At 45.6% G+C, this 14,017-nt stretch overlaps 1 protein-coding gene across 1 annotated transcript in view; it reads left to right on the top strand.

The window, feature by feature from the left end:
* The window catches only part of Wdfy3 (WD repeat and FYVE domain containing 3), a 223,573-nt gene that overhangs the window by 174,618 nt on the left and 34,938 nt on the right, over nt 1-14,017 (top strand). Inside the window, exons 42-46 of the mRNA XM_051170516.1 lie at nt 735-812; nt 1,059-1,286; nt 7,550-7,603; nt 9,527-9,695; nt 11,511-11,674. Coding sequence (XP_051026473.1) covers nt 735-812; nt 1,059-1,286; nt 7,550-7,603; nt 9,527-9,695; nt 11,511-11,674 — 693 coding nt within the window. The remainder of the gene's footprint in view (nt 1-734; nt 813-1,058; nt 1,287-7,549; nt 7,604-9,526; nt 9,696-11,510; nt 11,675-14,017) is intronic.

Below are 14,017 nucleotides of genomic sequence, written 5' to 3'. Positions count from 1 at the left end.
GTAACAGGACCAAAGGCAGTCAGAGACTGATAGGCTATTAAAATTTTTTCAGTTTTTCTGGCTGTGGTTATACTCCTATTGATAATTACAGAATTATAAGGTGGTAACAGAGAAGTGTTTATATTCTAGTTGTATACTTGGGATTGACTTTTTAAATCTTACCTTCCTCCTCCTCTATGACCTTTTGGCCTTCACACCTCACGACCCTTCAGCCAGGGGCAGTGCGGAAGGGGTCCGGAAGAGCCGGTGTGTCCCTGCCGTGTGCTGGGTCACACTGTACTTCTGAGAAGGGAGAGGCTTCGGGCATGCCCTGGGTGAAGAGCAGGAAGTGTTCCCTGGGAAGTGTCACGCTGTAGTGTACTTCACTCTGTCTGGCTGAGGGAGATCATAGACCACACTCATCTCTGAGATAGTGGCCTACACAGAGCTGACGCCACCGAACTTCACAGCCCCAGCTCAGCTACCCATTGGCTCTGCGGAGGCTGTTTCTGAGCGTGCCAACAGCACCCCAGAAGCCAGAGCTATGATGCTGGGGTGGGGGACTGCTGACGTGTGGCCGCCCAGTAGCCCTAGTTATTACCATATGATTTGTCACTTAGCATTTTTGCTTTGCTTTTCTATAGTATCACATGAGCCAAATTTTAACTGACTGTTCAGCATTAATTTCAGGCACAGTTAATTTAAAAAAAAAAAATCGAGAAATGTTTAAGGCTGTTTCCTTGGTGGTTTTTCAGGAGATTTCCCAGTGGATGTTTACACACATTGCTGTTGTGCGCGACCTGGTGGACACGCAGTACAAGGAGCATCAGGAGGTGAGCGTTCACAACAGCAGAGGTGTTGTGTCAGGCACCCTTGGGTGCAATGTTCGCTGTCTGTTTTCAATGTCACATTCTTGGGTCACAGCAAACCCCACCTCTCAGCAAACCATTAACTTTCTTTCCTTAAGCTAGAAATAAAATGTGATTTATACTATTCACTGAAATGACTTCAGTTAAAACTTCAAGTTACTTACATTTATTTTTCTGGTTGGAAAACCAACCTGGCCTCTTCCGCTTCAGCGTCAGCAGAACGCCGTGAAGTACGTGGCTGAGGAATGGTGCCAGATCGAGTGTGAGCTGCTGCGGGAGCGAGGACTGTGGGGTCCCCCCATCGGGTCCCATCTAGACAAATGGATGTTAGAGATGACGGAGGGCCCGTGCAGAATGAGGAAAAAGATGGTACGCAATGACATGTTCTATAACCACTATCCTTACGTGCCCGAAACGGAACAGGAAACAAACGTGGCGGTGAGTACACATCACTGTTTATGATAGCTCTTTCCAGTCCCAGTCACTGAAGCTGCTTTCTTATTGGTTGGTTCCCTGGCTAGGTAAACTGTCACTGGAGAACCGTGTCTGTGTAACTAGTGATGTCACCCCACATGAAGGGTGTAGGACAGGCTGGAGCTTCATGCTGCCACACTGCGTGTTACAGAACGCTTTAGTTTTCCACACTGTTGGGAGGGCTGGTGAGCTGAGTCCGTTGAGTCTGAGAGTAGTGTCTGCCATGGAGTTAGGCACCCAGCACCTCTTGTCTTCCTGTGTGGGAGTCCTGGCTCCATTCATCTTGTACACTGTGGTTTCAACCCCTGTTCTAATGCTACCCCGGATGAAGGCCTTCACATCAGCCCGGATGGCCATCAGATGCTGCCTGGAATGTAGGCTTTAGAATCAGCCTCAGTGCCCATCTGCAGAGAAACAGAAGGCGTGGCCCGGAAGCTGCTGGACATTCTTCCGGGTGTAGCAAGAAGGAAATGTTAGAGACGTGCCGTGTGAAGTAAGGGGTCGCACAGAGAGCAGTTCCAGTCTCCCTTAGTGCGGTATCGCAGGCAGCCAGGCTCAGACCCAGAGGGAGGGTGGTGGTCAGGGAGTCGGGATGTGGCCGCTGCAGCTGCGCCCAGACCACTCTTCACGGAGCTGCTGCACTGTGGGTCACCAGACTGAATGGTAATGTCACGGGTGTTTCAGAACTGACGGGACTTCGTGTGCCTCCTTACAAAATGATGAAACTAAAGCAATATATTAGCTTGATTAAATCATTGCAAGTTGTACAGTGTACGTATAGTGTCACTTTTTAACCTCCTAAACATGTATGGTCATAATTTGTCAGCTTACAGTATTTTTAAGAGACTATGGGTCTTAGATGCTATTAATCATCACGATTATTGAAGTTAGTTCCTTAAAGGCTGCTCTATCTCAAAGCTGTCTGTCCATGAGGAGCTGCATGCTGCTGGGTCTATGTCTGTGCACTGTACCTTCAAATATGGATGCTGTCCATACACGTTGAAGCTTTTCTGGCTCTAGCACCTGCTTTTGTGGGAGCAGAGCAGTGAAATTTAACTTTTGGTTCTTTTTCTACAATCTTTCCTTAGGGGGTTAAGCCTATGACAACTTGATAAGTTGTTTAAGTGACAACTCACTTAGCTTGAACCTTTCAGAAAAGCTGAACCGACCTGGTTAAATGGGTCACAAAACATCCGAAAGCCATAAACCAGGAGAACGGACAGGCAGGGGTTAAGGAAGGGAGAGGAGAGGAGGCGGGGAGAGGGCAGTCAGGATCCACAGGAAACTGTCCAACAACAAAATGAATATTCTGTGCTGTAAAATAAATACACTCTCCGAAACATGGAACCAACTCAGGGCCTTACTGTAATTCCTACGTTGTAAGTTATTTCTTACCACAACTATAATGCATTTTACTGTGCGTACACTTTTTTTCTTCTTTGAACAATCTTAGTAATTTATATAAGTATGTGAAAACTTCAGTATCGGGGAAGACCAAGCCATTCAGAGTCCATAGCTAAACCTTCTGTGTCTTCAGCATTTTACCCACGTGCAGGAGCCCACCAGCCTGTGAGACCTAAACAGGCACTGCCCGAAGAATGCACCATTATAAAGCCAGCTGTGGCGATGCATGCCTGTAATCCAGCACTCCAGGAGGCAGAGGCAGGCGGATCTCTGAGTTCGAGGCTAGCCTGATCTACCAGGCGAGTCCAGGATAGCGAAGGCTACACAAAGAAACCCTTTCTCGAAAAATCTTTTTTTAGAAGGCCAGTGAGAAGCGTTGAAGTGGGTATGAAGGCAGACAGTGGCAGGATACAGAGTCTGTGTTACATGTTGCACATATTACGCACAAGTCAAAAGTGGACCTGATATGGTAACATTTTCTAAAAGAATAGTTTTTAGTTTTTGACCATTTGAAATCGGACGAATTGCAAAGGCATTGCGTATGCATTTCTGCTGCATGGTGCCTGCAGGCTGTGGTGCAGCAGCACCCAGTGTGTCTGCACAGCAGTCACTTAGACACTGCAGAGCAGGTACCTGCAGCTCCCTCCATCTAAGTCTCACGAGAGCCCTCTGTAGTCCACCCAGGTCACCCCTGTTCCAAGCACAAGGAGCTGGATGGGGGGCGGGGGGTGAAAGCCTGCTAGGTTGGAGCTGCTCGACAGCGGGGAGTGGGGCGAGCATAGGCCAGTAGCCCCTCAGTATTCAGATCACATGACAAAGCTGCTATTCCAGTGTGGTGGTGCAGGACTGCTGTCACTCCACCCAGCCGGGCTGGACGACAGTCGCCCTGAGTGAGTCTGCACAGAGATGGTTTGCTAGCCTTCCTCTGGTGCTGAATGCCTCGTAGTTAATCCTGAGCTACTGCCCCCTTTTAAGTCCGAGGCTCATTTTCACTGCTTTGTTCAAACGGCATTTAGGAGGACTTTCGTAATTCTGAAATTTTGGTACTGTTAAGGAACCAGTAATTTGGGAGGATGGGTATGAGGAAAGTCAGTTTATGTGTGTGAAAAAGAACAAAGTGTGTGTGTGTGTGTGTGTGTGTGTCTGTGTGTGTGTGTGTGTGTCTGTGTCTGTGTGTCTGTGTGTGTAAAATGAAACCGTTACTTTATATGTTCACTTAAAAATAAGTTGTAAAAGTATCCAGTTTTCTGGGTCCTGAAGTGGACATAGTATAGTCAAGCCTTTCCTCTAAGAGGAGGCCATGGAATGTAAGTATGACATTATGGGGTGGGGTTTTTAAGAGGGCCACAGAAAGTGTGCTGTGTTGGAGTTTAAACTTGCAGTTCTTAGAGTGCACTCCGCTCTGCCCTCCGCCATAGTACCTGACCTTCTTTCAGTTCCCTGAGCTCATTGCTTCCCAACTTACAAAACACAGCCAGATGTTTGCATTCGGCACCTGCCGGAAGGCTACTTCTGAAGGCTGCTGACAGGAAGAACCTGCTTTGCCAGAGTAAAGGCCAGCGAGTCGGTCTTGTACCTTGTTTATGGAGCGGCCATCATTTCTACATGACGTTTTCGTTACTTTGCTCCATAAAGCGAAGGATACAGTGACTAAAAGGCTAATTCTATGTTAGAGCTTTCCATTAGAAATTAAATTAGTGATTATTTCTGTCGTTTATTAGGTGTTGTTTATTAACCCTTTGAGGATGGCTCTAGGACGTTGTCTGGGGTAAGGTAGATTGAGCCGGGGTCTCACAGACCCTAGGCTGGTGCAGATCTTCCTGCCTTCACTTCCCCAGTGCCGAGGCTACAGATGTGAATTCATTTGCGTGAGTGTTTCCCTACGTGTGTGGCTGTGTCACGTGTGTGCCTAGTATCTTAGGAGGTTGGAAGAGGGTAGCAAATTCCCTGCAGCCACAGTCATGGCCGGTGTAGCCACCATGTAGCTGTGAGGAACAGAACCTGGCTCATCTCTCCAGCCCCCACCCAGACGGTTCTTAAGCCTTAATAATACTGCATACCATATTTATAAATAGTTTGGCTGTTTGTCCAATTTTTGGACTTTATTTCTGGATAATTTTGAAGCTTCTTTATGGAATGTACAATATAGTTTGGTGGGTTCATGCGCCACAGACTTGATTGCTTTGGCAGAGTGTCAACTAAAAGTATCCTAACAAAAGAACCTAAGTAATCACTGCCTTGAGAAAACTCAGTCAGAAATGGTAAATTTAGGATTCTCATTTGAAAATCTTTCCTCTCTGCCTTGTGAAAACTTAATTAAATATAACAAACTTAAGGTTGTCACTTGGGAATCTATCCTCTCTGCACAGTGGGTATTTGAAAGGGGTGGGACATTTCTCACAGTGCAAGGAGCTGTGTTGACCGCCGCTGCTACTCTGTGGCCACGTAGTACTTCCAGCTGGCCAGCGTAGGCCATGGTGAGGAGGTGCGACCTGAACTCAGTACACCGAGTCCTAACGCAAGAAAGTAGGACCCTGGGCTGGCAGATGGCTCTGCAAGTAAAGGTGCTTACCACAGAGACTGAGTGCCTAGGCTCACACTTGGACCTGTGTGGCAGAGGAAAGAACTAACTCTAGCTAGTTGTCCTCTGGCACACGTATGCACACGCACACATACACACACACAAAGTAACTAAATGTTTAAAAAGTTAAGTTAGGTTGTATTTTCCCATTTTAAATATACCGTGCAAATACTGCACTGGTTTTAACTGTGCAGTTTCTTATTTTCACAAATTAACAACTTGAAATAAATGTGCTATTCTCTGCAGACTTTAGTGTGCTGAGGACCCAGCTGCGTACCTCTTAACATAGGGTAGTTCCGGACAGGGAGCTGACTTATTTCATAGCTTCTTTTTCTGACTAAGTGACTCTTGTAGCTGCCTCTACATGGATATTTTCATGTAGGTCTTCAAAAACCCTTAATGGTTCAATTGGGAAATTGAATTTTGAAAGTATAAGATTATTTTCTAGAAATTCTGAATAAAAAAAAAAATAGATTTCCTTATCACCATAACTATAACAATAATTGAGTGTAATTTTCCAACTATAAGAGAAGTGTGGTAATACATTTGTTGCCATACCACTCGTGTCTGGCATTCAATCCGTGACTCTTTATTAAAACATACAACCCAGTTTAACATAGCACGTAATTGTGCACACGTGTGCTGCCCACCTTCTGGCTGGGGCTCTATAGCACAACACGCAGCAAACCCAGAGTTTGCTTCAAGAATTGTGATCGGTCCATCTTGTTATGTCTATCACACGTCTATTTTGTGGGGTTTTTTAAAATTTATTTTTAATATTGATCAAATGTTAAAACACTTAACTATTAATTTGGGCTCAGTATTTTTACAACTTTTGTTGGGGTAAATCTTGTGTTCATTGAAACCCACAAATCTCAAGAAGGACGGAGCTGAAGGCCTTGCTCTGCGCCTGCATCCCGAGCCACGCACCTGTCCACTTCTTTTCTTCTCAGTGCTCTGTTTTAACACCAGATTTTTGCCTTTGAAGTGTTTTTACTTGCTGCTGGGCATGGCACCCGAGTCCTCCAGCGTTCGGGAAGCAACTGTGGGAGAACTGTCTTGATTTTGGAGCCAGTGTAGTCTACATAGTGAGTTTCAGGGAGGCCAGGGCTGGGTAACAAGACCCTGTCTGAAAAAAAAAATCAAAAACTTAAAAACAGAAAAGGGTTTCACTTCTCTTAGGGTCTATCCAATGAGTTTTAGCAAATCTTTACCATACATTCGCGCCCAGCCCTCTGCTGATGGGAGCCCTGCCATAGAGTTTACAGGGATCTCCTGGTGTGAGGCGCTTGCCTATTTTCTTTTAAAGCTCAAGATTCACTGAAACCATGAGAAATATTTCAAGGCACACTGCTGCTCAGGGTCTGCACTGCGTAGGAAAAGAAACAGGAAGAGTCCTGGAGAGCCCTGCTGGCAGTGTCCCCCCCCCCCCTGTCTCCCCCCCCCATCTCCTCCCCCTCCCCGTAGCTGGCTGTTTCCTCTCTGTAGCAGCAGTTCCCCCCCCCCCCCCCTGTAGCTGCCTGTTTCCTCTCTGTAGCTGGCTGTCTCCCTCCTGTAGCAGGAGTTTCCCAGGTGCTAGCAGGACTGTTTTCTGTCAGTCAGGTGACTGCTGATTCTTCTAAAGTTCTTTCAGAAAAGCCATTGCTAGGGGCTGATGAGAGCACTCACCTCTCACCATTGGCTTTTCCTAGCTGCAGCTGTAAGGCTGTGAAGGGACTTTGTTCATGGGCTTCTTTGGCAGGGTGGGTGTCATCCAATCGCCCCTGTGTTTATTTACCAAGAGGTAGTGTAGATATCACCTTAAATCTCATGAGTTGTTGCAACACAGATGTAGGGTGAGGGGAGTGTGGACAACACTAGCTAAAATGAGGGTCTGTTGCCATGTTTGTGCTGAGTTTTGGTGTGTGTTTTGTTTGTTTTTGTTTTTTTGTTTGTTTGTTTTTTCCTTTTGAAAACACTTGTAAAGTCATCCATAACTGCAGTGCTGAAGTTTTCTCGTTTTGTTTGTTTGTTTGTTTTTTGGTCTGTCTACTCAGGGCACTGAAACTTTTAGTATGTTTAAATTTTACTTAGAACTAAGCAGAGATACCCAGTGCTTGTGTACCCAGCTGAGCAGCTTGTGTTAATTCCCTTTGCGTTGAGTATGCCTTCTGTATTTGTTATGGTCCTCAAGAAAGTTTTGTTCTTATGATTTTTATATGCCTTTTCCCCTGATGTGTCTATACTTAATACCCTGTTTCAGTCTGAGACCCCAAGTAGACAGCCCGAGACACCCGATGATGTCATTGCTCAGAAGGTAAAACACTAGTTACCATGAAAGAACGCAAACTTCTTGCAGCTCTGTCTGTAGTGCACGGTAGCTGGCAGACACACTAACTTGAAAGCCTGACTGACTCTCGTGTGAGTTCCCGGATGGAAAGCTGCTGTCCTTCTTGCTGAGATCTCTCCCTTCCTCGGGCTTCCGGGGTTATATGTTGCTCACTAACAGGCGGGGCTGTCGCCCCTCACCATGCACCACTCCACGCATAACTAACCAGTTGTGAGGCATATTAGTAATGGGCAGCCTGGCACCCTCAGCTTTTTGAAATGTGATGTAATGATTTCAAATGCTGAGTTATTTTAAATACAAGACTATGGCTTGTAAATTGCTTTCCAGTCAGAAGAAATTGATCCAATAACTAAGTGTGTGGTCATTTTTTTGAAGTACGGCTTTAATTGGCATGCATTTTTCATTGTTTTTTTTTTTTTCCAGCCAAAAAGATTCAGTACTTCCACAGTATAGAGAGAGAAATGTGCATTAACAGATTTTGGGAAAAAAATCAGTAACCAAATCTACATCTATCAAATCCGTGACCTTGCCCATCACTAACCGTGCCTTCATCTTTTAAAATGTTAGCAGTTTTGGTGGGTGATACCCTGTTACTGCATAGCCTCCTACTCCTTGCAGGCTACTAAAGTTTTCTTTCTATTTAATAAATTATAAGCAGTTTTGAGTTGAATATGACCATTTTGCTTCATACAGAACCACCGTAGAGGTACTGAATTTGTTGTGTTCCTTTGACTTCCGCTCTGTGAGGTTCCTTGCATCATTCTGGTACCCTGCAGTACTGTGTAATGTCTGCCGTCCCCACCTCCACACAGCCCTCCGCAGTTACAGGTCTTAGTCGCCCGGCTCCACACTCCTGTGCCTCCACTTAAGTTATCTCCTGTCTGGGATCTGTTCAGTGTTTCAGCCTAAATAGCCCACCCACTCAATACTTGTTGTCCATCTTAGTTGGAAATCAGTTTTAGGAATGTGAAAAAAAAAATAGGATTTTAAAATTTTGAATATTATTACTCATAAGAAAGGAGAAATAAAATGCTGTCTGAGAAGGAAGTTTAAAGCACGTTTTAGAGTCCTTATTTTTTTTTTTTATCTTTAATCCACATCCTGGGTCTAATTCTGACCATAGCAGTTACATTCACATACATTTTTAGGTTTTGAGCCATTACTTTCTCCATGTATGTGATTTTTAAGAAGGAAAACAAGTTTAGGTCAATTGGAAAACTTATTTTAGAATAAAGATTATTCTGTGAAAGAAATGCCCTATGTGTCTAGAACATTGAGTCTTTTCTTACATCTCTGTCAACAGTCATTTCTTCATCAGAGTTATGTCTGTTTACTTAAGTTACCTTAAGTTACCTGCTGCCAGACTTGCTGCAGGAGCAGGAGGTACCCGCTCATCTCACAGGCTAGCCCGAGAGCGCCATCTAGTGTTTAATGCATCTCATATGCTGAGTCAGGCTGCGAAAGTGGCAGGTGTTGGCTACAGAAAGGCACAGCGCAGTTCTTACTCTCTTCTGCCAGCCAGGTGCCCTCCAGCCTCCTCAGCTGGGCAGTCCTGTTGCAGCCCACTGCCCCTCATGGCAGGCATGCTGTCCTCTGCTGCTCTATAAGGTCAACATAGCCAGAACTGACAGGGAACGTCACTAGCCCAGAACATGGTCCACTTCTCTTTGGGAAGAACAAAACTGCTGATATTGTTCAATATATGTCATGTACAAACTGTGGAGTATTTTAATAGAACAACTTAACCCAGAAGTCTGTGTGTTTAATATATATTCACCTAGTCTGTGCAAAGCCCCTAAACAGTAGGAACACAAAGGAATCTTGACAAGCTTGTGTTGTAGTTGTTGGAAATAACTGTGTCATTTTTTTCCTCCTTATGTCTTATCTTAGAAGCCTGCTCGGTACAGAAGAGCTATAAGTTACGACAGTAAAGAATACTACCTACGCCTGGCCTCGGGTAACCCAGCCATCGTTCAGGATGCTATCGTAGAGAGTTCAGAAGGCGAAGCCACCCAGCAAGAACCAGAGCACGGAGAAGACACCATTGCCAAGGTCAAAGGTCAGCCTCCTCTCTGATTCTAAGTTGAAATCATTTGGAAGCATTCCTTCCATATGAATTTTTTGTATGAAAATGTGAGCATTTGGAAGCAGAAAAGCCAGCTATAAACATGTCTTATATACTTGACAAGTTACAGATTAATTTATGAATGAGAACTAAAGAGACTGTCCCTTTATTCCCTAGAGATGCATATGTCAGTCTCATGGTCATTGGCTCAATAATACTGTATTTGGCAGAACACTCAGTGAAGCCTGGTTCTAAGCAACTCAATAAGTAATTACAAAATTAAAACAATTAAATATAAATATAAATATATATATCATCAACATGTGTTAGCCAACAGTAAAAATTAGTGGTTTTTGTGTAGCTGCTAGGAGGCCTCTCAGATTGAGCCTTCTGAAGGGTCGGTGTAACTAAAAGGCCACCTGCTTCCTGCTTCTGTGGTTGCACAGCCTTTGCACTTCCTACAACACGTGCAGGGGCTGGACTCCTGCCCACGGGTAGAGCTTTGCTTTCTCTCCCATACAAGATGCAGCGATTTCTTTCTCACTGCTGCACGGCTTTTTAAATGTATACTTTTTCTCAAAGGCAGGGATTGTTTGATTTTGTGTGGTGTGTGTCTGTGCGTGTGCACACAGTTGTGTGTGGGTACAAGTACACACGTGCGCGTGTACATGGAAGCCTGAGCTCATCCTCCTTGCTCTCTGAGATGGCTCTCATTGGCCTGAGGCTTGGTGGTTCTGCTAGGCTGACTGGCCAGCAAGTCCTGGCAATGCTCCTGTCAATTTTAATGTCAAAACTAAGGAATATGAAGACACTGAGAGTGCAGTTTTAGTACATTTTTTAGAACGTCTAGTATTTTAGGACCTCGCTGATTTATATTTCTTCTATTATGATTTTTCATGACGTTATCAAAGAACAAGAAACAAAGTGTTTAATTCTTAATTAACCTGCAAATTAGAGACATGTCCCTGTGTTATTAAAAAGAGTTTTATTCGTGTTCCTCGTGACCCACTGTCTGACTAATTTCACTTGTTTATGAAAAATCATATTGTTGCTTTGAATGAGGCTTGGCACAGCCTCCATGGGCCCTCTGAGAGAGTTATACTATGTTTGTCGTGTGCCGTCCTTATGTGTGTGACAGTGACTTGTCACTTACCACTCATGGTGCCTCCCCAGGGCTACACATCTTTGTCACCAATGCCCAGCTGTTCCCTTCCACATCCGACTTCCCTGAGAACTGACTGTGTGACCGTGGTCACAGCACTTCACCTTCGTTACTGCAGTTAGCCCTCCAACCAAGCTCTGTGGCAGATAGAATCCTCATCCCAGTTTCATAATGGAGAAAACCGTGCTTCACAAAAGGCAGATAATCTCTAAGCATCGTGCAGTGTTTGGTGTCCAAGCCTTTGTTGCTGACCTCCGAAAACTGCTGCCCATCTGTGCTCCCTAGAGTTCTCTGACTGGAGAAGCATCAAAGGGTCTGTGTGCGAGTAAGCCCTCGGCTGCTGTGAGAGCACGTGACAAGCAAGTTCAGGGGTTTCTGTCTCACGCTGTGGTCTGTGACAAAACAAGCAGGTACCCTGTGGAAGACCAAAGATGCTCACCTCATGGCAGCCACAAAACAGACAGGAAGGGGCCAGGGTCCAACTATCCCCTTCAAGGGTGCATCTCCTAATGACCTAACTTTTCTCGCTAGCCCCACTCTAGGACTTCTGCCACTATACCTAGGACCAAAGCTTTATCATGTGGGCCTCTGGAGGCCACCCCAACCATAGCTGACTCTGCGTGGCCCTGCTGGTGTCTCCACTACAGGCCTAGTGAAGCCTCCCCTGAAGCGTTCTCGGTCTGCACCTGATGGAGGCGACGAGGAGACCCAGGAGCAGCTACAAGACCAGATTGCTGAGAGTTGCTCTGTGGAGGAGGAGGAGAAAACAGACAACGCCACCTTGCTGCGCCTGCTGGAAGAAGGGGAGAAGGTACTGTGCTTCTGAGCACTCAGTGTGTGGGTTTAAGTAGCACCCTAAGGCAAGATGCAAGCGAGCCCAGTAAGTGAGGGCTCCAGCCTGTCTGCACCACGCCATGCGGTTTCAGCAGAAACGGGGTTCATGGTGACCCCTGGTTTGCTCTCCGTAGAGCAGGTCTATGCAGACAAGCCACCCACCTGTTGCAGCTTTAGTGCCTTTTGTCTCCATAACTCTAGTTATCATGAACAAACTACTCTAGCTGATCTGCACTCTCGCCTCCAGCGTGCCTTTAGCCCTCTCCGCCCTTGCTCACAGGAAGCTATCAAACATGCCTCCCTGTTCTGCCCACCACCTCGGTCCTGACCACCTTGCCCACCTCCCTGGTGCATCGCAGCCCGAGCGCCTGCAGCAGCGTCCACCCTGCTGCTCACTGCATCCACCATGGTATTAGCTCTGAACTTTGCTCAGGCTGTTTTCTTCTGACAACGCCCCTCACTTCCTTTCACTGATGAGACCTCTAGGATGGTGCTTCCTGTGTCGTCATGTGTCCCTCTCACGCTCGGCCTCGCTCAGGCGCCCTCAGTCTGTGTCTATGGACTGTAGGACAGCACATCCATTCGCTGTGCCGTGTTTTCCTGTGTCTCCTCTTCCTCTTGGTGGCGTGCTTATCATCAGGCACTGCTTCTATTCCTATCTCATTGTCTCGCACGCCCCAATCATATAATAGGCATACAGACCTTGGCGTAGTAAGTAGCTGCTAGAAGGAAGGCTTGGTTACTGTGTCGTGAACTTGAATATCACCCTTCTGGAAAGGTTAACCTTGTTTTTGCCTGTTGTGTTAGCCCCGGGGCGCCTAGCTCCATCAAGAAGCAGTACAAAGGAGCTGGCGTGTAATTAAAGCAGTGCTGTTCAGATATGTGCCCTGAATAATTCTGAACGAAGTTATAAAAAAAGAGAAAAATGAATAACTGTGAAAGTGCATCCATCCAGAAGATGGCTTGAGAGGGAGGCTCCTGTGGCCCTGGGATGTGCAAGGCCAATGCTGCTGCCTCACTGCGCTCTCGGCGTTTGAACACTCAGAAAGCTTCTGTTCTTCCCTCCCATCCCCTCCTCTCTCCCCATCCCCCCTACATTGCAGTAGTTATTATAATGTAAGTCAGAAAGCAGAGGGCTGAGCTTAGTGGTGGGGTAGGTTTCTGACATGCATAGTGCCTTGGGTTTCATCCCCAGGACCACAGGGGGAAAAAACATGTCGATGCCTTTGAGATATAGCTCATTTTGTAGAGTGCTTGCCTAGCACACAGGATGTCCTGGGTTCAATCCCCAGTCCTGAATTAATGGGGTAAAGTGGTGCAAGGCTGTAATCCTAGCATTCAGGAGGTGTAGGTAAGAGACTTTGGAGATCAGGGGCATCCTTGAATACCTAGGGAGTTAGGGGCCAACCTGGAATACATGAGACCATGTAAAAAAAAGTTTAAATAAAAAGTTTAAAGAGTTATTTAATATAAATGAGTGCTGTGTCCACCTGCAGGCCAGAAGAGGGCACCCTATCACATTACAGATGGGTGTGAGCCACCATGTGGTTGCTGGGAATTGAACTCAGGACCTCTGGAAAAACAGCCAGTGCTCTTAACCTCTAAGCAGTCTCTCTAGCCCATGTTAAAATAAATTTTAATGCCTGGATTTCGCTATAAACAGCCTAATCTTCTGTTGTTGAAATGATTCGGGTGCTCAGTGACGTTAATTTATACTTAGATATTTGAAAAATGTATTAATGATTTCATCTTTAAATGTAATTTCTAAATGACAAGTAGTTGTATACGTCTTTAGGATACAATGTGGTGTTCCTGTCTATAAACCTAGAAATATTCAGTTAAGCTAACAAATAAACCCATCCCTTCACCAATATTTTATAGCAAGGTAGTCACTAAAACTCACCCTCCACCCCACATGAAACTTTATGCCATTTGGGAAACATTTTACTTTCTAATCCTGTCCCCCTAACCTCCAGTGACCAACTTGATATTTTCACATCATTTCTCAAACTTCTATGAATGCATTTTTTCCTGTAAGCACTTTACATTTGAAGGGGCAGGAACTAGATTTGTTTGACTCTGCTTCAGTTGCTGATTTTTTGTTTCCCCTTTGACTTGTTTTGAAATGAGTTGACTCAAGAAGGAATGTTTGCTAGGTATTAGCCTTTTGAAAAGAAAACGATACTCACATTGATTTAGTAACCTGCCCCATGAGGAAATAGCATCTGCTCAGCCAGGCTTTCACAGTGGCCTTACAGTCTGGCTAGGAGTCAGGGACCAGGTGGGCACTGAAGGACACATTCCACTGTGTGGCTCTTGG

This window comes from Acomys russatus, chromosome 28 (genome assembly GCF_903995435.1).
Source record: "Acomys russatus chromosome 28, mAcoRus1.1, whole genome shotgun sequence".
NCBI lineage: Eukaryota > Metazoa > Chordata > Mammalia > Rodentia > Muridae > Acomys > Acomys russatus.
Note: the sequence above shows the minus strand (reverse complement) of the source record. Positions and strands in the feature narration are given on the sequence as shown.